The 26605-nt window shown below is 33.0% G+C and overlaps 3 protein-coding genes across 4 annotated transcripts; all 3 read left to right on the forward strand.

The window, feature by feature from the left end:
* Nucleotides 1–77: 77 nt before the first annotated feature.
* On the forward strand, nt 78–3749 carry LOC134256494 (nacrein-like protein). Its single transcript, XM_062739133.1, has 6 exons — nt 78–206; nt 383–469; nt 636–753; nt 2627–2853; nt 3088–3165; nt 3518–3749. The coding sequence occupies exons 1-6, from the start codon at nt 78–80 to the stop codon at nt 3548–3550; spliced, it is 672 nt and encodes a 223-aa protein (XP_062595117.1). The 3' UTR covers nt 3551–3749.
* A 5470-nt stretch (nt 3750–9219) lies between these two features.
* On the forward strand, nt 9220–14659 carry LOC134256487 (uncharacterized). 2 transcript variants are annotated; one of them, XM_062739125.1, is made up of 2 exons: nt 9220–9388; nt 13654–14659. In XM_062739125.1, exon 2 carries the CDS (start codon nt 13661–13663, stop codon nt 14585–14587), a length of 927 nt encoding a protein of 308 aa, XP_062595109.1. In that variant the 5' UTR covers nt 9220–9388; nt 13654–13660; the 3' UTR covers nt 14588–14659. The 2 variants fall into 2 exon arrangements, with proteins under 2 accessions (XP_062595109.1, XP_062595108.1); XM_062739124.1 differs by lacking the exon at nt 9220–9388 and adding an exon at nt 10647–11249.
* Nucleotides 14660–20147: 5488 nt separating this feature from the next.
* LOC134256488 (zinc finger protein 37-like) lies at nt 20148–23869 on the forward strand. The gene is made up of 2 exons (XM_062739126.1): nt 20148–20208; nt 20446–23869. The coding sequence occupies exon 2, from the start codon at nt 20467–20469 to the stop codon at nt 21754–21756; it is 1290 nt and encodes a 429-aa protein (XP_062595110.1). The 5' UTR covers nt 20148–20208; nt 20446–20466; the 3' UTR covers nt 21757–23869.
* Nucleotides 23870–26605: the final 2736 nt, after the last annotated feature.

The following is a 26605-nucleotide window of genomic DNA, read 5'->3' on the forward strand; positions in this document are numbered from 1 at the left end:
TGGAGGTTCAACACGTCTACCAACGTTCCTAAATTATACACATGTATTTAATAGAATTGTAGGGATGATATGAAAAAATGTACTTTTTTAAGGAATATGGAAATGAATATGGAAATGAATATCATGGGCAGAGTGGACAGGACTACATGTATAGTGACGAGGTTAAACAGGATTTTTTGGAAGAGGATAGAAGAAAGAGACGGGATGTATGTAAATATTACAACAGATATTATTGGAGCAAATAATTAAAATGTAAATTATTTCTATCGATTTAATATACATATAATTTTGAAGATAATTATGAACTGTGTTAATTACTTTGCAATGAAATACATGTAAACAAAAACTTTATACTTTTTTCATACATGCATGTTTTGTTTAGGCTCATAAATATTCATACAGAAGAAATTGCTCACGAAGACATTATAGAGATTACGTTCAACAGTACACTGAAAAGTGTTATAAAGGGGTAAAATAGACATCTTTATGTATTTCTTGTATTAATCACTGTAATTAACAGTAATGTAGTTGTTTTCAATTATTTTTTAAGTTTTATAGTACAAAATTTCTTAGAATACATTTAAATATTGAATACTATTAAGTTTATCTACAATGGTACCTTTTTTTGTGAACAGCGTGGGCATTGCAAAGTACGGTTTGCTCAAACATTGAGTGACATAATGGAGAAATACTACAAAAAGTTGCAGGAGCATAACCCATCACATGAAGCGGAACCCAAACCTACCTACAAGTGTAAGTTTTGTAAGGTACCGCGGTGTCTTGTAATGTATTATTGTAAGTCCTACAGGAGCATAAACCTTCACATGAACCAGAACCTAAATTTACATGGAAATGTAAGTCATACGTACCAGTGACTTACAATATATTATTGTAAGTCCTTTTAGCCTTATGGCATCTTGTAATATAGCAGAATGGTGTCTTTTAATATATGTACAATTGTCACAATACATGTAAATATGTTTCAATATAGCACAGTAACGAACTGGTTTTTAAGCTCGCCTGAGCCGAAGGCTTAAGTGAGCTTTTCTGATCAAAATTTGTCCGTTGTCTGTCGTCGTTGTTGTTGTCGTCGCCGTTGTTGTAAACTTTTCACATTTTTATCTTCTTCTTAAGAACCACTAGGCCAATTTCAACCAAACTTGCCGCAAAGTATCCTTAGGTGAATGGGATTTAAGTTTGTTCAAATGAAGGTCACGCTCTCTTCCAAGGGGAGATAAGTTCCGGTATGAATTAGTGAACAATTAATAACATCTTTCAAAAATCTTCTTCTCAAGAACCACTGGGCCAGGAAAGATGAAACTCATGTGGAAGCATCCTCAGGTAGTGTAGATTCAAGTTTGTTCAAATCATGACCCCCCCCCCCCCCGGAGGTAGAGTGGATCCCCTATGGGGGATCAAGGTTTAACATAGAAATACATAGGAAAAGGCTTTTAAAAATCATCTTCTGAAGAACCACTGGGCTAGAAAAGAGAAAACTTATGTGGTAGCATCCTCAGGCAGTGTGGAATCAGATTTATTCAATTTTCCCCAGGGGTAGGGCGGAACTGCAATGGAAAATCAAAATATACATAGGAATTTATAGGAAATTTTCTAAAAATCTTCTCAACAACCTCTGGTCCAGGAAAGATAAAACTTATGTGGAAGCATCCTCAGGTAGTGTAGAATCAAGTTTGTTCAAATCAGGACCCCCGGGATAGGGTAGAGCCACAACAAAAATCAAACTTTTAAAATCTTCTCAAGAACCTCTGGGCCAAGAAAAATAAAATTTATGTGGAAGCATCCTCGGGTAGTTTAGAATCATTTTTGTTCAAATCATGACCTCCCGAGAAGGGCGGGGCCACAATGTAAAAACAAAGTATTACATAGGAATATATAATAGGAAAAATCTTTAAAAAGTCTTCCTTTGGAGTACAGCAAAGCCATTGTTGGTCATATTAGAATGGAATTTTCCTCAGGTAGTTTAGAATTAAGCTTGTTCAAATCATGCTTGGAGTGGGGTTAGGGTTGGACAACAATAAACGATCAAAGTTTTTTATGATAATCTATAGGAACAATCCTCTTCGAATGGAAAGGCCATAGTTTAGTTATACTGATATGGAAGCATCATTAGGTTATGTAGATTCACATTTGTTCAAATCATGATTCCAGGGTTAGGGAAGGGCCACAATGGGAATGAAATTTTTACTAGGAATATATTGGTAAAAAACTGTTCAAGAACGTAAAGCCATTGTAACAGTTATTGATATGGAAGTATTCTCAAATAGTTTAAAATTCAAGCCCTACTTTTCAATACTTAACCGATTTGTGCCTCTTTCTAGCCAATATGCTCAGGTGAGTGATGTTACCCATGGGCCTCTTGTTTTGAAATCTACCTCTTCAGTTCTTTTAACAAAAAGGTCTAAATTGTAACGTGCATTTGCAATTCGTGTAATATACTGATGCGTTGTACTAAAGTTTGGGCAATTTTCCTTTTTTTCGCTTGTCAACTTTTTCAAGTAAGTAAGAAAAAAAATTTCTCTGGCTGGCCCCCCACTTTCAAAAACGATGCTACGTGGATGAATAGCATGTACATAGAATGCAATGCATACTTAGACTTGTTTTTTAGACCTACAGTGTGGACAACGACCATCTGAGGAAACCATTCGAGATAAGTGTATTTCGAAAAATGGGAAAATACCCCACGAAGTTCACGTAGAATGTGGAATATCACCCATAGATGTTCTACCGTATGACCATAGATTCTACACGTATAAGGGGTCCTTGACCACACCTCCCTGTTACGAAACTGTGCAGTGGATAGTATTTAAATGCCCAGTCAGGGTTACTCGTAAAGTGAGTAAATTTTAGACTTCCAACTAATGTATCGACTCATGCAATTTCTTTGAATAAAATCATTTTATATGAAGAAGTGTGACTAAAAAATTTATATATTTTTAGCTTTATAATGCAATACGAAAAAGGAAAATTTCAAATAATCATTTTTATATGTAGTCAATCAATTATGATAGATTATTGGAGCTACCCAACGTAAAGATTTAATTTAAAAAAAATATGCATTATTTTCAGGCATTCAAAGCATTACAAGAGGTTGAGGACTCCCACTTCAAACCTCTTCGAATTCTTGGAGTTCGAAGGCCTTTACAGGTAAACTTTTAATGACGAGTGGCATAATTACACTACTTGATACATGTAGCTGAAAAATATTGTTGTAGAAAGCCAATCCGTTTATAAGACTTGGACATATTTGGAAAAAAAGCTGATAAAACAATAATGGAAACACTGCAGAAAATATGAAAAATTAAAGGATTCTTTATAGGCATTGTGACATACACATTTTTAATTCCCGTCTCCTAAATTCAGTAAAAAAAAACTTAACAAACTGAAGACTTGTTCAGAATTAAGGATCTTGATTTATTAACTTTGTTACATTGTACTAAGATTAGGCCGATACATTTTAGTATCACTTTATTTCTAAAAATTCTAATTTCTTTTTCAGCAAAATCAATGCGACGTGCTTAAAAACTTTTAAATAAAAGTCGGATATCCAAAGGGTGTACCACAGTGTGATAATGAATTGACATACCGGTGTATTTGCCTCTTTCGTAGACTTCACACTCTGTATATACTTAATATATGTTTGTGTCGGTCACAACTTACAAAATGTGTCCATTGATACAAACAATTTATATTTTTCTATTGTTACATTATTTCAAAAAATGTAAATAAATTGCCTGGGAATGAGTGGTTTAAAATTGTTTGTTGTTCAATGCTGTGAGATTTAAGGTTCATAAACCCTCTGCTCATTCATATGAAATTTTTTTTTAACTTTTATGATTTTCCAAAGGAAATGTATATGCTGAATAAAATACAAATAATTATAGCATGGCTTGCGGGGCAAAATTTGACAAAAAAGGCACTTAAACTTGACAAATTTATAAAGGACATGAAAAATTGATTTTTTGTAAGAAAATTAGTGTTAATTTTGACGAAATATTTAATCTCTCTTGAATTCACAGGGGAAACAAAGAGTAGAATCTAAAATTTTAATTTTTGTATCTACAGTGTTTAATTGTACAAGTGTGTATTTGATTAAATAATTGCCCTCTTGTAATTTGTTTTCATTATATGCGGTCAGTTGCCTGAGGTGACAAACTAGGTCAAACACGGCGTGATAATTACGTTAAGTTACGCATGCTGTATTTGATACACTAGTTTAGATTCAATGGTTTAAAAAAAATGTGATTATATATCACTGTGTTTTCATAACTTATTACAAAAGAAATTAACAGTAAATTTGATCTAGTTTAAATATATAGGGGAAAGCCGAGAAAATTAAGCGGTCATGTTGTACAATGGTCAATGTCTGTTGTGACGCTATATATATGATTTGAAGTTTGACGAGTGTAAATTTTGACGAGAAAAGGAAAATCGTCAATATAGTCAAAATTAGCACATCGTCAAAATTTCCTCGTTTACAGTAATAGACATTTGTGTCATTAAGAGTTATCTCTCTTATCAGAGCAGCAATGTACCTTAATTGTACAATATGTAATGTATGAAACCGGGATAATAATATATCCCGCAGAATAATAATATATCCCGTAGAAAAATAATATATCCCGTAGAATAATAATACATCCTAACAAAAAAGACGAAGATAAAGAACAGTGAACGATCTTAATAAATATGCGAACACAGAACCCTGGAATTTTCAAAGGTGGGATCAAGTGCCGAGGAGGAGTTAACATCCCCTGTTAACCAGTCACACCTGGCGTGAGCATATTTATTGATCAGAAAAACAGAATATTTTGCAGTTATATTAAGCATAAAACAAATGCCTTACAATTGATATGAAAACGGCAGAGAAATGAACTGTTTCTTTTACGCGAGGTAAATCCCTGTGACATAAACTTTCCTGCCAATAGCCTACCTCGGTTTAATTTTAAAAGTTGATCGTATTATATAGCTCACGGGAATAGAAAGATAAGTTTGGAGATCTGAAGTCGTCTCCTTTGTCCTGCAGTAAATATTAGTTGGTCCTTACTGTCCATTGTCAGTAGAACATCAATGTGAAACAAATGTGGCAGACTTTTTGGTGTCTTTTATTTCAAGTTCACTGGACTATTGTTATTTATTAAACGTCGTCGATATATGTGAATGTCGAATTGAAGGCAAAAACAAGTATTGTTTTTCTTCTAATAATGTTTGTGGTTTGCAATATCACATGTCTTTTTAAAATACAGTTCAGAAAACCTAATTTAAAAAGATATTTCTATTTGTTATTATATTACTTTATCATATAAAAGTTTTGGACTTTTCTGTGCAGTAAAATACACACGTCAATTTGATTCAATCGCGTTTCAGACATCAAAAATTGAAATACATGTATCTATAATTCAAGGCAGCATTTAACATCGATTCTGTGCAATTTACATCACTTCTATTATGCACAGAATTAACTCACCCACAAACTAACACACACAGTTTTGTTACTATTATCCCCTACAATTCTTTTGCTAGGGGAAAATAACCAATTTATTTAGTACCGACTCTGCATTTGAACAAGAGGTATATGTATACTGTGAGCACTGGGCTCACTAAATGAGACCCCGCCTCCCATATGATTATAATGGCAATAAAGTCTATATTTCTGCTCTGGGAGACCCGAAATAAGCGTCAGATCAAAAAGTAAAATGGGAAGTGCAGAACAGCATTATGTAATATATAATCTGTGAAAGTATTAAATTTTATTTAGTGGTAAAGGAGGAGTTGCGGATAAGAGATGGATACTTTTTCAGTATTATAGAAAGAACGGCAGTGTCCATGTTTTGCTATGGGAAACCCAAAATATGCGTCATATCAAAATATAAAATAGGGGGTCACAATTAATGGCACTATGTATCAAAGATTCTGTAAAAGTCTCAATTAATTTCATTCAGTGGCACATGTATAAGATTAAGAGGAGTTGTATTATTATATTATACATGTATGACAAAAAACACTAAAATTGTCTTTTAAATTAGCTTCTTAAGGAATTTCTAACATCCCCCTTCCCTTTTACTACCGGTCCTTTACATAACTCGAATTCTTCCTTCAGAATTTGAACTAAATGTTTGTTTCAAGTGTTTACTATTTACATGTACAAACTTTATAAGATCAAGGAAGGTGATATGGGCGACAGAAGCAATTATATAACAATTTCATACCGCACGTTTTGCATGTTTTATACTTGGCATTTTTTTATTGAATAGTTGTATTGCTTAGCCGAGTGATTGTATTCTCCTAGAGGCATGACTGCGCCTGTACTACGGTGAACATTTACTCAAATTACACCGATGACCAAACAGTTAATCATTTAACACTATCCATGCATTCAAATCTATGTTTAAATAAAGGTTATACTTAGGTTTATTAATACCTGTAGTATGCGCTTTAATAAAGTGCCCAATGAACATTTACATGTGATGAAAATGTTATTACATACCAAGGAACAACGAGAAAGTCATGATACATAAGAACGGGGCAAAGATAAAGATACAGAATTAAAAGTACGCTGGATGCATACAGTGGAAAAGGGGTAGAAACCCCAATTGCATACTTGGTCAAAAAATGAATATATTTATAGACCTTTTATAGACTCTCTCTCGTGGATAATTTAGGACATCAGCTGTACATGTACTTTTTATAACTGTATACAACAAAATAATATTCAATTGGTATTCAAGCTGACATATACATGTATATAATGTTCCTTGCATGTTAGAAAGCATACACATTTCATTTTGTTCTTCAAGTGTAAAACATTTTTTCTTCATTTCAAACAAACAACGCAATGATCTGACTACATTGTATGATCTGCGAAGGAGTATTTTCTGTTGTGTGAAGTTATCGCCCTTATAATCTTAAATTACTTCCATTTTTTGCATAAATAAACAATCTCATTAAATCAATTTAAAATTAAAACGATCAAGAATAAAAATTAAATATTTTCTTTTAAAATAACAAATAGATTTTTTCTCTTTATTGTACAATGAGTTCTTTTCAATTATTTTTAATTGTAAAAAGAAAATGAACATCCATGTATCACGCATATGTATAGTTTATTTCACAACAATACGGAATGGCTAAATCAGACAGCAATCAAAAATTAAAGAGAGAATGAGAACGTGGGGAAAGAGATAGAAAGTGAGAAGTGGGGAGATAAAGTGGATGAGATTAGCTTTCTCCCGAAATGGTCGAAAGGGGATAGAGCTATTCTCTCCTCAAGATTTTCCTAATCCATCATTCTACTCTCCTCAGAGAGAGAGAGAGAGAGAGAGGAGGGAGGGATTGAGGATCGAGAGGGAAAGAGGAGGGGGATAGAAGAGAGAGTGAGGTGAAGAGAAAGAGAGTGAGGAGAGGTGGGATTGGGGAGAGACGGAGAGAGTAGAGAGAGTGAGAGGAGAAACACAGGGTGAGGAGAGAGGAGAGACACTGGGTGAGGAGAGAGGGAGTGAGGAGGTGGAGAGGGAGGGAGATTGGGGTAAGAGAGAGTAGGAGGAGAGTGTGTGTATGGAAAGAGAGAGGGAGGACAGACAGAGGGGAGAGGGAGGGAGGAAGTGAGGAACAGCTAGGGAGAAAGTTTAAGGAGAGAATGGGGAGAGAGGAGGAACGGAGGGAGAGGGAAGAGTGGAGGGGGACAACAATTATTGTTCCTGCAATGTATTTTAACGTAGTTGTTCGCAGAATATTTGAAACAAAGAATGGGTATCTTGAAGATTCTGAGGACGATATTAAAATTCATAGAAGATTCTTAACCATAAACGGGTTATAAAAAGATGCAGGGAATTAAATCATATCTTTAAAAATATAGGAACCGCATGCGGAGGGGGAGCAGTTTTTACAAAATGCATAAATTAAACTTTGTGATTTCCGTTTGTTATTCCCTATAATTGTGCCAGTTATACCAGTAAGTTGAAATCAAATTTAATTTCTCGGTGTGCAACCCGCGCAAAAGCAACGTCTGAATTTTTCGTTGTCGGGAGAGGGGGCTTGTCACGAAAATTTTTACCCCCCCCCAACACAAATGAAATAAATGAAATAGTTGCATTAGTGCCTGAAAATGTAAAAAAAAAAAAGAAGACACAAACTGATTTAATATTATTTTCTAAAATTACATCTATAAATTTTTCTTCATGTTCGCAGAAAATATTTTAATTTTTCGTCGATAGTTTGCGCAGGCTTTTTACGTTAGTAATGCACGTTAATAAAAGGTTAGTATATGCACGTAATGCAAATAAAAGGTCGCGTGGCATCCCTTTCGTTTAAAATTCATAAATAGCTAAGGTTAATCGGGTTACTCATCTTGACTGTTTTAATTCTGTTTCCGAATTCCATCTTTCATTTCCATTTATAATTGTACCAAAAAATATGGTATGAAGTTTGGCAAAATGACACACAAATAAAAAAAATTAATATAAAAAAAAGATATATTGAAAATGAAAAAATCAAAAATATAAAGAATCAAGAATTCAAAAAAGAAATGAAAATAAAATTATTAACAGCATTGTGAAAAAAACCGATACTCCTCCATACTTCCGAATTAAGGTCTAGACTTTACATTTCTTGTGCATCTTTTTAAGAGCACGGCAATATAATTATATAGATATAGCAGAAAACAGAAAGATGATAGGCTTGCAAGTTTAATACATGTATCTTGTGTAGTACAAGTGGACATTGGAGTAAATTCTGAAGAATCAATGCTCGGAAATACGAAGTTTACAATATCAGAATTACTCACATTATTTATAGTATACAATATTCGAGTGCTGGTCCAAGAGTTAGTAAAATTTCTTCATATTTTATTTATTTATAAGTGAAAGTGAGTGAAAATTACAAATGATATAAGTATATACACTTTTTGAATTGTTTTGAAATCAAAAATATTTTAAATATTAATGAATGAAACACTTTGGCATTTACCATAGAAAGGGATGTTTGAAAATGCAGGGGGAGAGATTTACTCGTCTATTGTCATTTCAATTTTTGATAATGCTACAAGTGAGGAAAAAACGCAGTAAGTGGCAATTAAAACCATTATGTCATGATGACAATTGCTTCCGTTTTCTTAAGCCTCTGTGTGAACGCTTTACAGATTTTACTGGATATTTATCAGTTGATGATTAGTTGTTCATCGTGACATATTGTTCGACAATGTCGAAAATGAGGTCAGGTTATGTTTTGTGAAAATCTCGGGAACACTCTTGATTTAAAAGGATATACTACATGTTCTACTGATACAGGATGGACAAAAATGCAGTAAGCAACTGGTTTTTCATCGGCGTGAGAAATGTAAGGAAAACAGAACTTCCAATGGGGCTGAATAAAGGTGTGACCGGCTTAAGGAATGTCCATTTTTTTCCTCGTTGACAAATTAAGCATGTTTAACGTTAATGAACGAGGACTGCCAACGTAATGTGCTTGACATTGCTACTGAAATCGGAACATCACATGCATGGAAAGACGAAAATTACTTTTGAAAATGATTGGAATAAAGATTAGAGGGTGTGAGAGGATACCAAGGCCTTTCTTGAGAAATATATATGACTGTATAATTCAAAGTTAACACAGCTAATGTTCGGAGTTACATATGCTACATGTATGTGGTCGGAATTACCTTCATGTACCTACATACCTGAATACCATATCTGAAACTGAATTGCAAGTTGGGATTTACAAACTATTTGATTATTTACGATTACCTTGAATACTTTGGCGTCCTTTTCTCGTGACGCCTGTCATTTACCTAATAAGATCTTTTGTTAAGAAGAAGATCAAGCGTGGTAGGAGGAACTTTACGAAATGAATTATACCCCCTCCCCCCAGTGAGGTGGACCCCTTCTTAGTTTTTGTTTTCTTCAGTTTATGTATATATAAAGATAATCAGCTTTATAGAACCTCAGAAGTTTTTTTTTGGCTTTATTTTATGTGTTTATGGCTGTTTTTTTCAGCAAAGAAACTAATAATTATTAATATGTCCTTGGCCACATTGGAAATATTAGTCTATCCTAAGAAAGACGGAAATAAAATTTATTAATTAATAATTTAACTGGGGAAAAAATGCCACTTCCTCAACCGCATACAGTAGAGAAATAATTTCATTAATATTAGATATCAATTTATTATAAGAGTCTCTGCCTCTCCAAACCGGTACCCCTGGCTGGGACCGCAAACACAATAAATTGTGGAAGAGTCGTCTTCAATTATTTATCATTATACCTCTTACCTAGTTTATCTCCTAAATATACAGGAAAGAGAGAACATATCCAATACTATATAGTCATTTGACAGCTGTTACAGATTCGCTTCCACTTCAGAACATCTGATCTCGGATCAAAATTTTCACAAATAAGGAAAAGGCACTTTTGCTAATCATTACCGGTCGCATATGTAGTTTATCTGCTAAATATACATGGAAGAGAGGACTTTTTCACTATAAATAAATTATGATCATTAAAGTTCCGCTCATACTTTAGAACCCATGACCATGGGACCATGGAATTCACAATTTTGTTGAGGGCGGGGCTCAATGCTTAATGTCCAGGGTTAAGAGGATTTTTTGAAAAAGCTCTAATTTTGACGGTTTTATTATAAAACTTTTATACCCCTCTCCTACCCGGTTTCGACTCCGCATGTGCAGCATCTTAACTCATATTTACTACTATTTTATTAACATCCTGTAGATTTTAATTGCAGACAAGAACATGCATTCACACTTCTGTAAGAGATATCTGCATGGAAAGGTTTCATATCAGCTACAAAATGCAATATGATAGTGATCAATGTAATTTTCCCCAGGACAGCGCGTGATATCAGCATCATCACCCATGTTCCAGGCACTGTTCAATACTAATCTAATTCTCTAAACTCGAAACTGACTGAAAGCTTCGGATCTCGAACTCCACGATACGCAGGGATCTTTGGATTTAGCAAATATGATCAATCCAGAAAAATTGGATTTAAATGAACTTAGAAAAATTCCATTTAATAGAAAGAAACATTTAATATTTGCAACAAAGGTAAAACATGTATGCACATATACAAGTTTTATTACTTACTAGACGTCACGTGATTTTTCGTCCAATGAATGCAGGCTTCACTTCATCGCCAACGCCCGTAATGGCGTAATGAAAATTTCTGAGTGATCAAGATTATATATTTTTTTGCTCGTTGGATTTTATGAACAAAGTGTAAGTAATAATATTTTAGTCAATGTTTTTTTCTGTTTTTGTAAAGTTACGATAACTAAAATACTGAACTGATTAAAAAGAATAATTTGGTAAAGGATGCAAAAAAATATGAAAATTTATAAAATAATATTTTTTCTCTGAAGGAAAACTTTTATTTTTAAAACTTGGAATAAAGAATAGAATTTTTTCAAATATAAGTGAAAGAACTGGGAAGAATTATTACCCTACATGGATTTGACAGATTCCGCCATTTTGAGAAAGTAGATCATTCTGTCAGTAATAACAATTCGCAGATCCTTTTACTAAATATATTTTTGAAAAAAATAACTATCTATTTCCAAATTATTGTAGAAGAAAATCCAGGAAATATAATGCAAATTTTCAACCTTTTACTGAAATAAGTTCATATTTAGGAAGGAAGCGAATGATATATAAATACCGCACGGACTTTGCGACTTCAAATATCCATATCGAATTTCATCCGCACTCAATGTCATCCCTATGATAAGCTCAGGCCATTATTTCACAGTTTATAAAAATATTTTTACACAGTTCTGCTATTAACATTTCAAATTCGATGATAGAAATGCCTATCTTTAAAAGTAGGACCCGACAAAGGTCGCCTTGGAATAATCATATAAACATCGATCTGCTTATCTCCCGACATTGTGACAAAGATCTGTTGTTGATCTATTGTTAGGATATCGGGAATTTTAATAAAAGACACTTAAACGCTCTTTCATAATAAAATGCAGATCTACAACTTATATAAAATTTTCTTCAGATGATCAAACAAAACCAGTTTACATGATGGAGTTTAACCGGATAAAATAAAAATCTCGATGTCGATTATCAAAAGAAAGGTAGCATGGCAACTGTACGCGATGTAGATCCAGAATTAATAACGTTCATGTTTTTTATATCTGCTGATATAAAAAATCGAACCATTAATTATTCAAAATGTTTAAAGCGGAAACAGCCGTGTTCTTTCAACTAACCAAAATTAGTATTGGCGCGTGCGGGGGATTCTGTTTTCCACACGATCTCGCAAGGCAATTTATATTTAACTCACTGGTGTTAGATATTTTAACTTGTTACAAAATTTCTTTAAAAGTTTTGTTTGTTTAATGCTGCAAATCCCATTCAACTTGATTTATAAGCTTTAGAATTATCGCTGTTTGCAAAAATATTTAAACAGACGTTTAAAAAATACAAAAATGTTTTTTAAATTTGATAAGATTTAAAGTAAGACAAGACGTTTACAGAGAAGATTACACGACTTAAACAAGAGATTGTCTATTCGATTTAGAGATCCAGAGGGGGCCGTTTATTAACTCAATGACTGTATGTTATTTCAGCGTCCAGGTGCTATTGCTTGCGTGTAAACGATTAAGACTCAGGTATATTAACATTCTTTTCGCCAAGAATGACTCCCCCGGGAAAATTAGATGATCTAGATAACGAATAACCCTCGAATACCTACAATAAATACCTACATTTACCTATCTACGTAAACATCTTAGAAAGAGCAGACTTTATTTAACGCAAATTAAAGAGCCACTACTCGCTAGAATGCTTTTCACTAGAACTCGCATTCAACATGTTCAAGAAATTTAAAAGTCTTACTTTACTTTTAAAAAATAACGAATGCAGTATAAATATCTATACTACGTAAAGTGTTAAATTTCTTTTGCATGACCAGCTCAATTTTTTTTCTGAGTAATGCAAGTTTTTTCATGTCTTTTATGTCACGTGCACCGTGTGTTTGCTATACCCCCTCCAGTCAAATCCAGTAAAAATGAGTTTTATCCGTTGATTTATATGCAGACGGAATAGAGATATTTCTTATCATCGAGGATACAAACTTTCTCCCCCTTTCATCAATTTAGTTAATGAGTTTTTGTTTTTACTGACACTTTCCACTGATGACTGCTATATCGATCACCGAGCATTAGCATCAAGGATTCTGCGAAGAATTAGGGGGATCTAAACCAAATGAAAATGTTTATTTAGACAGTGTAAACTATTGAACAGACTTTATGCATCCGTCTGACCCACTCGTTTTGTATTCAGAACACAGATGATGGAATTTGAAAGGAATTTAGATGCATATGACGATTTTTCCCATCGAATTCAAAATAAGCTTTCAAAGTTAAATATGAAATAAGTTATTTTAAAAATGGTATTAGTTAGACTTCAAAAAGTAAAGTCTACAATAAAAATTGTTAATCACAGTTTGATTTTGAAATTTACACCATTTATACCCGTATATTCCTATGATGAATTAATTATATTTTAACGAATGAAAATGTACATCATGTACTTACATGTAATTCTTTTATTAACAATTATTATTTCATATCAACATAATTAATACAGTTATACTATTTTCTGTTTTTAACAGTTCCACAATGCCTTCTGGACATGATTTTAGGGTTAACTTACAAGATCTGTTCGAGGAATATGCATGGAAAAGATTCACAGCAAGAAGAAGCATTTTGAGTCGAATCTTCAGCAGGCGTTCAAAATATTACATTGACGTGCGTTGGGGATATATCGAGTTCAAACACGAGACGACAAGATTTGAAGAGAGACCGGATGCAGTAGATGGAACTCCGGCCGAAATTTCCGTTTCCGGGGAAGATGGTTCCAAAGGAAGTCCGAAAATTTCAAAAGATGTAATTTTATACAAGTCCGACTACGAAAACAAGACACCATTGGACCAAGAGTACAATTTTAGCTCGACGAGGGAAACTACAAATTCCACGACTGTCGAGTTTCAAGAGTGCTATACAAAGGGAGGGGAATGTAACATCGAAATAAGTGTTCCCGGGGATCTAGTTACGGTGGGTGCTGGTCTAAGTGGTGAGTTATCCGTCACCGAAACCGAAAGCGAGACTTTCGAGACGACTACATCTTGGACAGTTGACACAAAAATCAATGTCAAAAAGGGGCACAAGGCCGAAGCCCAGGTCCATGTTTCAGAGAGAAACTCGGTGGCTGATTTTGAGGTTAAAACCACGATGAAAATAGTAGACGGGAAGGAACTACCGATAGCGATTCGAAGGGTGTCAGACGATAAAATCGTTCATGTTGTGGGCGTCCCAGATTTGCAGGATGTGTTTTATGAACTGGAAGAAACCAATCCCAACGTTGAAACATCCGAGTATATCGACAATTCGAGGAAAACTCCCCGAAAACGCCACAATGTGATAATGTACACGCGCGGCACGTGCAAGAGTATTTCATGGAAAAACCAACACGTCGAAGTGCATTCCGAAAAGATTTCGTCCTACTCGTGCAGTGACGATGATTCCGTTCAAGATGACGGACAGTAACATTTTTTTTGTTCTCCAGAGAATACAGATTATATTTTTTCTTTGCTACATGTATAAATGCTTAAAATCACATTAATTGGTACAGTAGTTGTATTGCACAAAATCCGGGACTTTTTATATATACATGTATACATGACTGTAAACTTGGTTAATTATGTAAATAATGAAATGCAATGAAGCTAGCCATTAAATTGTGATATACATAATATAACTTCTATCGATGTATTAAGGAAATGTCACCTATAACATTTACATGTATATAATACAGAATAAGAATAGACATGTATTTAAATGTAGAATTCATGATAAAGAACGCTGTCCAATGGGTGATTCAAACGTTAAAGACTGCAAAATTGACAATCATAAAAGCCATATAAAATGTGCCTGATCTGTATCTTTGATTTATTGTTTAATTGATTATTGTTTTACACCGAGTCCGCAATATTTCAGCCATATTTCGGCGGTCTGAATTAAATTTTTGCAGGAACGGCTTTTTTGCTGTATGTCTCACAGACTTTCTCATAATTATAAGGTGGATACAAAATCAGCTGCTAGTAAATGTTGAAGCTTTTCATTGCTACACATGCACGCGTGTTAATGGGGAAGGAATAATTTTAAAGTTGATTTTTATTTAATGATGTAAAATAAAGTGATAAAAATTTGTGTTTCCTCTATTCTGCTCTATCTATTGTTAACTCCGTGGAGGCGTTTGAGTTTTTAATGAAACACATATAATGATATGTTTTATGTATTTCAAAAATAACATAGTCACATGAAATTTTTCACCAATTTGTAATTAATAACACAATTAATTTATTTAGAAAATTGATTAATTTGAAGTTTTCATATATTATTTCTCCAAGAAATTATTATATGACCTTTGATCTTGCCAATCAATCATGTAGGTGCCCTTCCTAAATCAATATCTAATGAGTAAAGAGTCTATTCGTTACAAAATGTCTGAAAAGATTTGGCATTTAAAGCAAAAATTTAATCATCTCGCTCTTTGACCATAACATTTTACAGATCTATTTTGCAATATTCTCTCTACATTAATAAATGATTAAATTATGGGAAATATGGAAAACGAGAAGAGTTTTGAGAAACACAACTGGCCATGGTTTAAATTTCTTAAATGTGTACGGGTCAAAGTCAGAGGTCAAGGTCAACAATTAAAACATCATACAATAGTAATATTTACTATCTTTGGTATCAAAGAAAATATGTTCGAGTTAAAGTATTTCAAAAAGTAGATCTTACTCTAAGATACACATGGAAATGGCACGAAAAAACAATGGTATCAAAGGAAGAGTCTTATCACGTCAAACTGCGTGGTAGATTAAAAAAAAAGAACCCCTGGCAGGAAAAGCTCAAGTGTTATAAGAAAGATTAAAGTTTTAGCAACAGCAACTCAAAAGTTATGGGCAAATATAGTTTTGCGGACAGGCAAACAGATTGGCAAGAATAGACCAGACATTACATTTATAATTTATGCCCTCGATTTTTCGATTTCGGGTCAAAATAAAATTTAAGGCATTGTATCACAAACAAGATGTATTTGTGAAATAGTGATGCTTGCATCTGGTAGTTTATGGTAAAGGTTAAACTTTCTCTTATGCAGGTCACACTCCGGGGTCAATGGATCAAAACTTTGTTACCCGAAAAATGTTTTCCACGAGTAATATACTTGTAATATATGAAAGTCCTTATAACTATTATTCAGTAAGAATGTTCATTGTTTAAAATATTCAAAAGATTGATTGATTGATTGTATATTGTTTAATGTCCCTCTTTAGAATTTTTCACTCATACGGAGACGATATGACTTGCCGGTATATACTGCCTCATCTGAAGGACCGCAGTGGGATTCGAATATTTTAAAGAAGGTGCAATTCGAGCTCATGAACTCGGAGTTGAAAATTCAAAAGAAGGAAGACTCCGAGGTCATGAGCTCAAAAATATCGAGACTTATGGAAAAGATCCTGCTACAAGGAATACACCTGTGCAATAAAAAAAGCCCTAGATCCAAATATTCAGAAGTTATGTCAAAGGTTAATGATTTCAAAAGTATAAAATCAAGATTTTTAGCATCCTAAATATTGTTACATGGAAAACAACTGTGAAAATGTCTCAGTGCCAATCATTTAAAAGTTAATTTAAAAAAAAGTTTTTCAAAAGCCAATATCTATCGAAAGGTCATATTTTTAAAAATAAAATATGGAGATAACGAAACGTAATCAAGTTCAAAAGTCCACTGAAAGCAATCGATAGCAGAGCAAACATGGACCTCTAAAAACACCAGAGCTAGGATCAAGTGACATGAAGATGAAAGCAGCGTCGATCAGTCACACCCGCCATGTGCTCCTATTCGTGATCGGAGAAATCGAAAAAATCCGTAGGCAATTCAGTATATGTTTTAATACGTGTGATGACCGAAAAAAATTAAATAGTTATATAGTTAAAAGAGATTGTTGGCGTTTTTGTTTCATCAACTTATTTGTCATTAGATTTTTTTTTAGATATTGTTCGTGCGTAGAACATGTTCTTGCGTACCATATCAACTGAGACATAAACCCCACATGCACGTGATGGGGGTATTTTGTTACATAAATTAGGAAAGTTGACGGTCATCGGTTTATCTTTAAGTTTTCTTGTAAGGTTACCATTAATGTAATTTTTCTAGTAAAATATGCAATAATAATAATAAATATAATATAATATTTATAAATATATATATAATATAATAATAATAATAAATTCTGCTTCATGGGAATATAAAAACAGAACAACTTATTAAGGAGCACAATTAATGCCCATCGTTAGAGATAAAAATAAAATTCAATAAATGAAGTCAATGACTGGGGGTGGCTTGTGGTTGTGGAGGTGGTGGTGGGGGTCGAGGCTTTATGATTGATAACTGAAGCAAGGTAAGCATTGCCATTTTCAACTGAGAAATGTAGAAGCCAATTTGGTAGGAAACAGAGGTTGTTGTTATTCAATATTCAAAAGTGAATTTCTTTGTTTTAAATAGGATCACACTACAAATGCATATTATAATTTATATCAGCATCGATTAAACGATATTTGTACTCGATCTTTCATCCTGATCTTAGCAATATATTGAATGCAATGGACCATATTATAGCTGCTGTGATTAAAGAAGGATAAACCCACGTATATTCTGAATAATTACCCTAGAAAACTTTACGTGTAGCAAAGTGAATTCCAGCTCTAGGTGAGGTTTTGTTTTTGTCGACGAAAAGGGTGAAATTAGCCTTACATGCTTATTTTAACTGGTAGAACTGCTATAAACTATACTAATTAACCCAGGTTATCAACTTTCCACTGTTTCTTCGCTTGATAACTAGGTGTATGAAAAAAGTTAATTATATCTACAAAATGTTCCTGCTATTTTTTCCCTGAAAAGTGTATAAAGTTTTTTCTTATTATTTGTCAAGAAAATTTTAAAAACAAGTGATTGGGTATAAAAAATAATAGTGAAAATAATACTGAATAACGACACTATTAATTCTCGTTAAATTTCTTTCCCATTTTATGTTCCCTTGTTTTTAACAAACAAGTGATTGGACACAAAATCTCCCTGCATGTAAGATTAAAAAAAATGTATTCTGTTGCCCTTTCCCGACCAACTGACTAAATATGGCCCTACCAAGAACTCTCTTTTTTTTAACATTCCAAGACACGATATTTTTTCTTCCTTTTATCCCATCAACAAATGTGTTGAAGTTGTCTGAAAAAAAAAATTACCAACTACCTACCAACCTAATAATTTTACCCTGAGGCGCGAGAGGGCAAACAAACATTATTTATTTGCGGTCAGTTTGAAGCTTTACAACAAGTGTGTTCTTTTAGGTCAAGTGCTTGTGTTGACAATTCTTAGAACTCAATAAGAAATTGTTCTGGAACAATGGAAGATAATGTTTCTTCGGATTGACTTAATTAGCTACAGGTACTGATGATCTATTGGGCTGGCCCCTTTCTTTCTGCTTTAACTGGTGTATATGGTTTAGTACGTACCAGTGGCGTAGCATCGTTTTTGAAAGTGGGGGGGGGGGGGGGCCCCCCCCCCCCCGGGTAAATTTTTTTTTTAAATAATTAAAAAAAAAAAAAAAATAAAAAAATAAAAAAAAAAAAAAAAAAAAAATAAAAAAAAAAAGGAAAAAGTTGCCAAAACGTGAAAATCCTATTTCGTGGGGGGGGGGGGGGGACTTTTTCTCAGTGTCAACTACTTTTAGTACCAATTCTAATAGTACATTTTCGGTACATCACTAAAAGTAGGGGCCAACAAGACTTTCAATTTTAACATTTCCTATAGTATAAGTAAGGCTGGGAAAAAAAATGCCCCCCCCCCCCCCCCCCGGTTGCTACGCCCCTGCGTACCTTATTTTTCCCGAAAAGAGCCAAGTTTCACCATATAGGCAAATGCGTACTCATCGAAAGAAAAGGGGGGGGGGGCTCGCCTCCTTTTTCGAAACATAAAAGTTCTGTTTATTGTTGAAAATGTTTATTTAAAGGCTCACCACACTTTCTGTTGTTGTCTTGTGAAATCGGGTTAAGGTGGTAAAATTGGAACTCCCAATATATGCCTCACTGAGATACACTGACATATATACACATTGTATATATATGTTACAGTAAATCTTTGTAATCAGGACATTTATGTACATATATACAAGCTTAGGAAATGTATTTACTGATTTATATACGTATTCACTGAATTTTGCAATACTTTTTACACATATTTACTGACTGTGTTTTGGTGAGATAATTTAAAACATGAATCATAAATATGAACAGATGCACAGTACATTCAATGCTTACATCAGTTAGCACGTCACATGTGAATAAATAATATTTGAAATAAACTTTTATATATTTATAAATTTTTACACACATGACCAAAAAAAAATTACACTGCTTACATTTTCTGGAATTTTTGTTATTTAAATACGGTACTTTTTATTTTAAAAAACTTAAATCGCTTAATTTTATTTCTTATTTTATTAGATATTCATAAAACGCTTCTTTGCATTTATTTATCCCACGCTGTCTCTTGAAAAATTTTCATATTGAAATTGGTAATTCAAGATGAAACTTTACTTTTAGAATTTCCCACCTACACAATTTTAATGGTTCAAAATAGAAAAACCTTTTTTTTCACTAAATAAGTTTGAATATTTACTGTAACATATGTATAAAGGCACGCCTATACACCATGTATACACACGTGAAAAATTAAGGATTAATTTTTGTTCAAGGCGTTTTGACAATTTTCTTCAATTTTCATGTTTTGGTATTTTCTGTCCTCAAATACTTGTTATACAGACTTACAATGTACATTTTCTTACAGAAACGCACACATGTAATAATGAAGAAAAATGATAAATCAACAAGCAAATACATGTATTCATGCACGTGGCGCAAAATTCTTTCGGGAAAATTATGTGAAACACGAGGCTTGAATTTTTGCGGACATGTTGACGCCACGCAGCGTATAAATATCTTTCATTGCGAGCACGCAATAGTAATCGATTACTTGCTCATCTGCTCATCCGGGGAATTTCAAGATGAAGGCGTTCATGGTAAAGTAACTGACCAAGGTACTTTTTATGATACTACGTTTTAATGGCAAATAATATGATAATTGTTTTTGTTATTTTAACACAATAAACTATTGTCGTAAATTCAGCTGAATTTTATATAGGATTTTGAAGTCATTCACTTGAAATAAACGAGATAATCTAGAAATATGCTGAGGAAATTCGAGCTAAATTTTCATAAATACTTCGATTCCTTAGCCATATTCTTATATAAAGAAATCTTTTTTTTCTTTATAGATAAATGCTCAAAGTCTGACCATGGATGATTACAAAGAACGTCCTAAAGAGGATGTGTGTCATCTACTGCAGTCTGTGATCTTACAGATATGTGAGGAGCATTACCAGGCTTGTGGGGATGTGGAAGTAGACGCCATTATATGTTTGTCCACTCTTAATTCTGACAATCAGGAAGTCGTTAAAATCCACAAAGTTTTGCCTTCACATAATTTCAAACACAGACAGAAAAGAACAGCTAATATACCTCTGGAGCAAAAAGCAAAGTTTAGGCATTCCAAAAGACAAAAGCTTTTAAGGAAACAGCACCATAGAAATTCTTCTACTGTACCAAGGTTTCCTAGACAGCAAAACTACATTCCTATTTATCCCTCAAATGAAATTGACCAAGAAGCTGAAGCCAGTCTTTCTACCCATTCTCAAGAAAAAGAGGAAGAGATAGAATTTATTTCTCTACAAAATACAAATAGCAGTCATTCAGACAGAGATGAATTGAAGTCAGAAGGTGGAGAGGAATTTAATGGTCTTGATACCTCCGATGACCACCATTTTAACAATGATCCGATACCCAGTGAGATGGATCAAAATTCCTTCATATCACTGCAAGACGAGGAATTCCCTGCTCCTGAAGTGATATATGTGTGTAAAGAGGAACCGTGTGAAAAAGTAGATACAAACCCACCAAGGTACTCAAGTCGACCAAAGAGAAAGCAAAATCCGAGGAGAATTGTTCACTTGCAAGATCTGCAAAATGAGTTTGAAAAAGATGTAAGTGGTATTGAGAATGACACACAAGTTTGTTTTCCCCATTCAAATGAAAATGAAGGAAATTCTGTGGATCAAAATCAGTTTAATTTGGATGGGGACAGTGAGGATACAGATGAATTCCAAGCTATGTACGCCTCGGATTATAAGCCAGTACACAGCTTTGCTGAAACAGAAGCGGAGAGAGACGGCACTGCTGAAACAGATTCCATTCTCCAAGAAACGGAAGAAATAGATCCTCTAGAAGTCTCAGAAAGTCCAATAACAGAAAAAGTTTCCGCTGGTAAACATAGGAATAAAAAGATTTCTCCGAATCTGCTTCACAGCAAGGGCAAGGTATTCCGGTGCAGTAAATGTGGTTCAGGATTCAGCAGCAAGAAATCTCAGATGAGACACGAACGCTACAACTGTGGAGACATTCCTCATTTTGAGTGCAATGTCTGTGGCAAATTCTATTCAAGAGCAGACAGTAAAACAAGGCACTTGTGGAAAATACATGGCATCAAAATTTCCACCCCTGATAAAAACAACCCTCTGGAATTTCCATAATTTATGCAACACAAAATTTGTTCATGTTGTTAGTTGTTTTATTAAGCAAAAAATGTCAGATGATTTCTTTCAATGTTAAAAGCTGTTTATCACTTCCCAGTGACTGTCACAAAGTTTGCTTTATTGTTTATGACTATCAGAGATTTTTTTAACCACATACCTCTTGAGTAGAGATGATTTTTCCATTTACAAATATTACATATTTTAACATCTGTGCATCACTTTCTCTTCCTAATCCTATTGAAATTAAAATATCATGTTACTCTAAAATTACTGTGAAAATACTTTTGTGTGTCTTACTGATACACATGTAAAATGTCTAAAAGCTGCAGCTGCAATAGGATCTCTATAATGTTTATTGCAACACATTTTTTCTTTCAGAGTATACCGGTAGTTCTTTTTCCATAGATAACCAAATGCACACCAGTTTCATCTACCTCAATTTCACTGCTCACAAGCATGATCATACTGTTACATGTAAATAATTTTTTTCTGGTTGTAACACACTTTTTGATTGGCTGAAAAATTAGTTTATACATGTATTGTATAATATGTGTTGGAGATGTTACAATGACTTTTGTCAAAATTGTATTAATCTGCTTGATGTAACATTTAACATGTTCAAATTTTGCATAATTTTATGTCAGATTTGATGTGAAATTGTCTTCTTTTTTTTGTTACACAGTAAAACTGAATGGTAGAAAATTGAATTATAAGGAATGAATTTTTTAATAGCTAAGTTACTAGTATATGGTATAACCTGGTTTGGAACAGTAAACTCATTTTTATAAATCGCTGTGAAGTTTGTATTTAGCGTTAACTGACCCAACCTACATTATACCGTATAACTTGTTTAGCTATGAAATTCATAATTTGTGGATAAAATAATAAGTATAACGTTATTTGTTAAACATTTTCTAGAATTTTTTACTTTAAGATTTAAGGTATATGTGTAACTGTGTTACATACATTTTGTTTTATTCATTAGTGTATGTAATCAGTTTTTCTCACTTTATCATGTTTAAAAATACTTGTATTTCTACAAAGTCATTCCTACTGAAAATGGGTGTATGTGGTAGAAGTAAGGTTTACCAAATTGTACTTTAAGTGATAAACATGCAGTGGTATCAAAGATCTGCTGTTTGTATTGAATGTAGAAGTTTTGTCTGGAAATGATTTACTATGCAAAAGGCTCTATCAAACATGATTCAAACTTTATGTTGAAGTTAATGACTACATGTATATTACATGTACAGAGAAGAAAATAATTATTATAGATGTTTATTAAATAAAATTTATATATATACATGTATAAATCATGCATGAAAATAATTCTGATTTGGATTTAATCCATGTTGAAAAACAAAAGAATAACAGATAGTGAAATTATTGTTTCTACAAGTTGATACAATATATGTAGTTAAATTTCGTTAATCCTAATATGATTTTCAAGACATTAATATTTAATAAATGTAATTTCAAATTTTTTTTAAAGTGTTTAGATGATTATTGCCACAAATTTTGCATTTAAATTGGATCCATGATCATATTTTTTTCCTACATAGATACTGCATTCATCTAGTGAAATATGTATATCCAGGATGAATTTTTAAGAATATTTTGGACTTAACATAATGGAACAATGAACCAATGTACCTGCATTTATTAGTCTCCTGATGAAGGGACGTGTAATATGGAGATGAATTCTCCCATCCTGTAAACTTGAGTTATCTTTCTTAACACAAATTATCTTTTCCTTACAGCAGGTATCGTAAAACGGGGAGGATGCATGCTTCTTGATCTCACACATTACTCTTTAAGGTGCAATATCCCTCTGATAAGAGAGATAACTTTCGGAGGAATTTATTCCATGTAATTCTGTTATTCAAGGAATTTTCTTGTCAGAGTTTATAAATCAGGACTAGTTCAAAGTCAACTCATTCAATTCTGATCTATGGTACAAATGATGATTTCTATTTTCTGTTTCCAACATTTTTAGTAATTACCTTTAATATTGTACCTAAAACATTTATACTCAATACCTTTAAGCTGTGACAATTGAGATATTTCTATCTTTTTACATATAATCTTTCAATTGTTACAGAAATTTCAGATGCAGAATTTTTTATCATCAATTTATTAGTTCTTTTTTTTACTAAAAATATTTTCAAGAACGATGAAGGAAAGAAAACTCTTGTAAATAGATGCATTTTATTTGCAAGCACAGAAAATAATGTGATATTTTGACTTAAAAGTAACACTTCATTATGTACTCTAACTAAGGTGAATTAGATAGGTATGACATTATTGTTTTCATACATACCTCATAATTAATATTTTATCTTGAGATAAAAGAAAATATTGATCTATCTATTTACCATATTATTCTTCACATCATGATTAGAAATAATATTAATTTCTGAAAAAGTAAGCGATGCTTCATACTTCAAACAATTTTTCACTGGAATCAAGTGCTACTGATGACGAAAATCAAGTTTGAAATAAAAAAAATTGTGAAATTTGGAGCAGAGGGATATTTCACCTTAATTTGTTCTGCATTTCAGGATCTGTACATTAGATCACACAAATTAAGGTATCTGTTATCTTAGGCCAAAAAAAAAAAAATTAATCAACAGTTTGAAAAGGGAAATAAATCAATTTTCTATTTTTCCAAGTTGAAAAAGAAAATCTAGTTATTCCCCTTTTCATAAATGCTAAGATAGACGTTTTTATTAGAAAAACAATACATTTCTTCCGAATTTTCAGGATTTTATTAATTAACTTTTAAATAAATGTTTGGAGTAACATTATTTAAAGTTGAATACATATTACAACCAATTTCAGAGAACAAAATTAAGAATTGGTAGATATTATTTTATTGAACAAATGGTTTTAAAAAAGGTGTTAAACCTGAAAAAAAAAAAAAAAAAAAAAAAAAAAAGCCTGCCAGCTGCATTGAATTCTGATTTTTTTTTTGGCCTGAGTAACTATTGATTAATTTTTTTGGCCTTATTTTACTTGTTTGATTTCACAAAATAGAATTGCATACAAAAGGTTGTGATATATATCAATTTATCAGGAAACTATTTCCATGCAGAAGAAATAGGAACCTTATATTTCATATTCTTTGGGATCGTTTTCTGATTTGAGGTATATTTATTTATTGTTACTAAGTATGTTATGATTTATTGCTGCATATAGATTATGTATTAATTATACCGTATGATTTGAACACTTTACTGTTTGTATAACATTTGAAGTCATTCCATGTATAAAACTGGGAAAACAATTCTGAATCTCTCTCTCTCTCTCTTAAATCAACAAAAGCTACAGTAAATATGCCAAAGACAGACAGAAGGACTAAAAGGGTAAAATCTTCGGTCTCGGGGAGCTATATACCTCTGTTGATTTTTCCGTGAAATCCTGGCTTACGATTGGTTAAAGTCTGTCACGTGAAGGCGGGGACAGTTGCAAATCTATACCCGGTCAGTTGTAATCTATACCCGGTCGATGTATTTCGTCACAGACACAACGTGACGTCATAATAGGCACAAAAGAAGTAGCAGAGTGCAGTAAACGTAGTATCGATCTACCTTAATACAGTTTTAGCAGTGTCTTCCAAATTCTTAGGTATTTTAGCTGCCTTTCCTTTTTCTAAACAAAAAAATTCTGGAACCAATGATCGAATTAATTCACCGAATTCTGAATTTTATTTAAAGCAAGTCAAACTTTAATGTCAAGATAAAATATTTGATCCAAATTCTTAGGTATTTTAGCTGCAAGCAAAAAATTTGAAATGTAATTTGCCATTTTAAAGCAGTGAATACAAGGAATACGTGAAATATCAAAGCCATAGCCCAACCCACTCAAAAGTTATAATTACGGGGACATGAAAAATTAAATATCATGATAAATCAATTGTGAACAGTTATATAATCTAAAAGGTCCGTTTTGCACACTGATTAATCTCGGGAATATTAACATTTTATCGTCCAACTGTACAATGATTTTTTTGGGGTCAAAACATATAAATCTATCCTTCTTGCCATTCACCTGTCTCTCTTCCATATAGAACCAGATGTGCTTGTGAAACACCGATGCCCCGTATGGCAGCTTTCGGCAAGTGTTGAAGTTTCTCAAATGCAAGTCTAACATTAAATTAAAATGTTGTTACCAAAACATATGAGGTGTCAATAAACATATATTTAAAATATGAAAGCCCAAGAGCCAATCTTAAAAAAGTTATGACCAAAATTAAGTTTCGTTAAAGTGGGTCAAACTTCAAGGTCACAGGGTAAAAATTAGCGGTGTGGAAGGGGGGGGGACTTTTGGTACCCAAGGAAAGACCTTATAATAAATTATTCAAGTGAAATATAAACGCCCTAAAACCAACTGTTCAAAAGCTATGGCTAAGGGGAATTTTTTTTCAACAGAAGGTCAAATTTCAAGGTCAAAATTGTTGATACCCAAAAGAAAAGTCTTGTCACAAGGACTACACCTGTAAAATACGAATTAAAGCCCTAGACCTTACTGTTCCAAACGTATGGCCAAGGTTTAAGTTTGTGGGTCAAACTCTAAAAGCAAGGTCAAAAGGTAAAACATATCTATAACCATTAACAGATCCTGTCACAATGTATGCACATGTGAATTAAGGTAGGATTCTTCTCTGGTTTCTGAGTAGATGAAATATTTAATGTATATTTGCTTATATGTCTTATATATTTAGGTGAAAGAGATTTAAAAGACCATATTTTTCTTTCCTCATCACAATTGTACAACTTTAAATAGAAATGGTCAATTGTGTTTGAAAACTAGCAGGGACTATATTTTTGGCGGAATGGTGGTGTAT

The sequence above is a fragment of the Saccostrea cucullata genome, unplaced genomic scaffold, assembly GCF_032062105.1.
Source record: "Saccostrea cucullata isolate Sc308-1 unplaced genomic scaffold, CSIRO_AGI_Scuc_v1 ctg4367, whole genome shotgun sequence".
NCBI lineage: Eukaryota > Metazoa > Mollusca > Bivalvia > Ostreida > Ostreidae > Saccostrea > Saccostrea cuccullata.